The 1,757-nt window shown below is 34.9% G+C and overlaps 1 protein-coding gene across 3 annotated transcripts in view; it reads right to left on the reverse strand.

The window, feature by feature from the left end:
- NARS2 (asparaginyl-tRNA synthetase 2, mitochondrial) overlaps positions 1 to 1,757 on the reverse strand; it is a 170,320-nt gene that overhangs the window by 50,854 nt on the left and 117,709 nt on the right. For all 3 annotated transcript variants that reach the window (XM_023736598.1, XM_004382005.2, XM_023736599.1), the window contains one exon: positions 781 to 913. In XM_023736598.1, coding sequence (XP_023592366.1) covers positions 781 to 913 — 133 coding nt within the window. The remainder of the gene's footprint in view (positions 1 to 780; positions 914 to 1,757) is intronic.

The following is a 1,757-nucleotide window of genomic DNA, read 5'->3' on the forward strand; positions in this document are numbered from 1 at the left end:
ATTCCCATTTTATAGATGAGGAAACTGAGCTTCAGAGAAATCAAATCCCTTGTCTACGGTTACGTAGCAAGTGACAGACTAAGATTCAAATTCAGGTTTAACCAACTCCAGAGCTTATGGGCTTTCTATGGATTATGGTCACAGCCTCCCCTCCAAACAGCTCTTCATATTGCTGCTAAATATAATTCTAAAATATAACTCCGACAATGACCTTTCCAAACTCTTTCTCTTCTACCTTTTTGATAAAGTTCAAACTCCTTAGCATGGCATTCAAATACAAGGTCCTTCATGACCTGACTTCGTACTTCTATACCTTTATTGCTTGCCCCTCAAAACTGAGCTCTGGCAAGTGCTTTCTAATACAGCTTAAAGATGTTTTATTTATTTGCCTAGCAAATAACAAGAATACAAAGAGCTACTATTTACTGAGCCTGCTATGTGCCATATCCCATACTAGGTGTATTATCTACATTATTTCATTTAATCATCACAATAACCTTATAGAACAGGTACTCTAACTCTCATTTTATACTTGAGGGGCTAAAGATCATGAAGGTTAGGTAACTTCAGAGCAAAGCTGATGGCACAGCTGATATAAGAACTTAAATCTGTCTGACTTTCGTACTTTTAATTATTACACTAAAGGTACAGTAAATGTTTCAGTCATTCTTCATCTTCTTTCACTCTGAGTACCTATAACGCACAGGTGTCTGAGGTAGGAATGTATACAGAAGCATTTTAATGTCGTAGATGCCTGGTATTTAAAACTTGAGTACCTACCTGCATGAGATCTTGAAGGCTCTCAACAAAAGAAATTTCTGCTTCTACCATATAAAACTCTGCCAGGTGTCTCCGGCTCTGAGAATTTTCAGCTCGGAAAGTTGGACCAAAGGTAAACACTTGAGTAAAAGCTCTGCAATTCAAGATTAACAGCATAAAAACAAGATTCACAAGATCAATTTTAAGTATTTAAAACATTCAGTGAGCTCTAGAGGGGGAAAAAAAGTTTTGTGCCCCGTCTTGCCCACAAAACCACATAGATTAATTGCTGTATTTCTCTAATGGGTGATAATAATAGTTTCATTAAAAATGTTACATTTATAGAAACCATTTTATCCCGAAGGAATCTGCAAATGCTTTACAAACCCTATGACTTACTAAATATAGAGCTATAACCACTTCTGTGTGCACTCTCCTTCTGCAGCTGCCGTAAACTGCAAGCAACTATATTATACAGCAATCAAGAACCAAGTGAAGGAAAAATACCATTGCCCAAGAAACTAACAAAGAATCTAGATGTTAACAGCTAAAACAAGAATTTCATTGTAGATAAGGTGTGCTAATTTATTTTTTGAATAAATGAAAAAAGAAAAGATAATCAGATATATACAGCGACTCACCTTGTTCAAAACCTACCCAATTCCTTCAAGACCACCCAAGTGTTTCAATTAAAGTGAACAACCCCTGAAATTTGAAGGGTGCGTTTTGGGGAACTGTCTACTTTATTCTCTGGTTTTCAAAGAGGACTATAGCTTAATCTTCTAAATGAGAAGAAAAATCTTATTTTTAAAGCAGAGAAGTACACGTTATATCTTCAATCTTTGACACTTTTAGTCTCCCATATATTAAAACAGGGTAGCAACTGAAATTAAATAAAGCATATATATTCATATATGGATATTTCTTGAGAATGTCTAATCATTGAATTTTTTTTATTGTGCTTTAGATGAAGGTTTACAGAACAAATTAGTTTCTCA

Source organism: Trichechus manatus, unplaced genomic scaffold (genome assembly GCF_000243295.1).
Source record: "Trichechus manatus latirostris isolate Lorelei unplaced genomic scaffold, TriManLat1.0 scaffold00088, whole genome shotgun sequence".
Taxonomy (NCBI): Eukaryota; Metazoa; Chordata; class Mammalia; order Sirenia; family Trichechidae; genus Trichechus; species Trichechus manatus.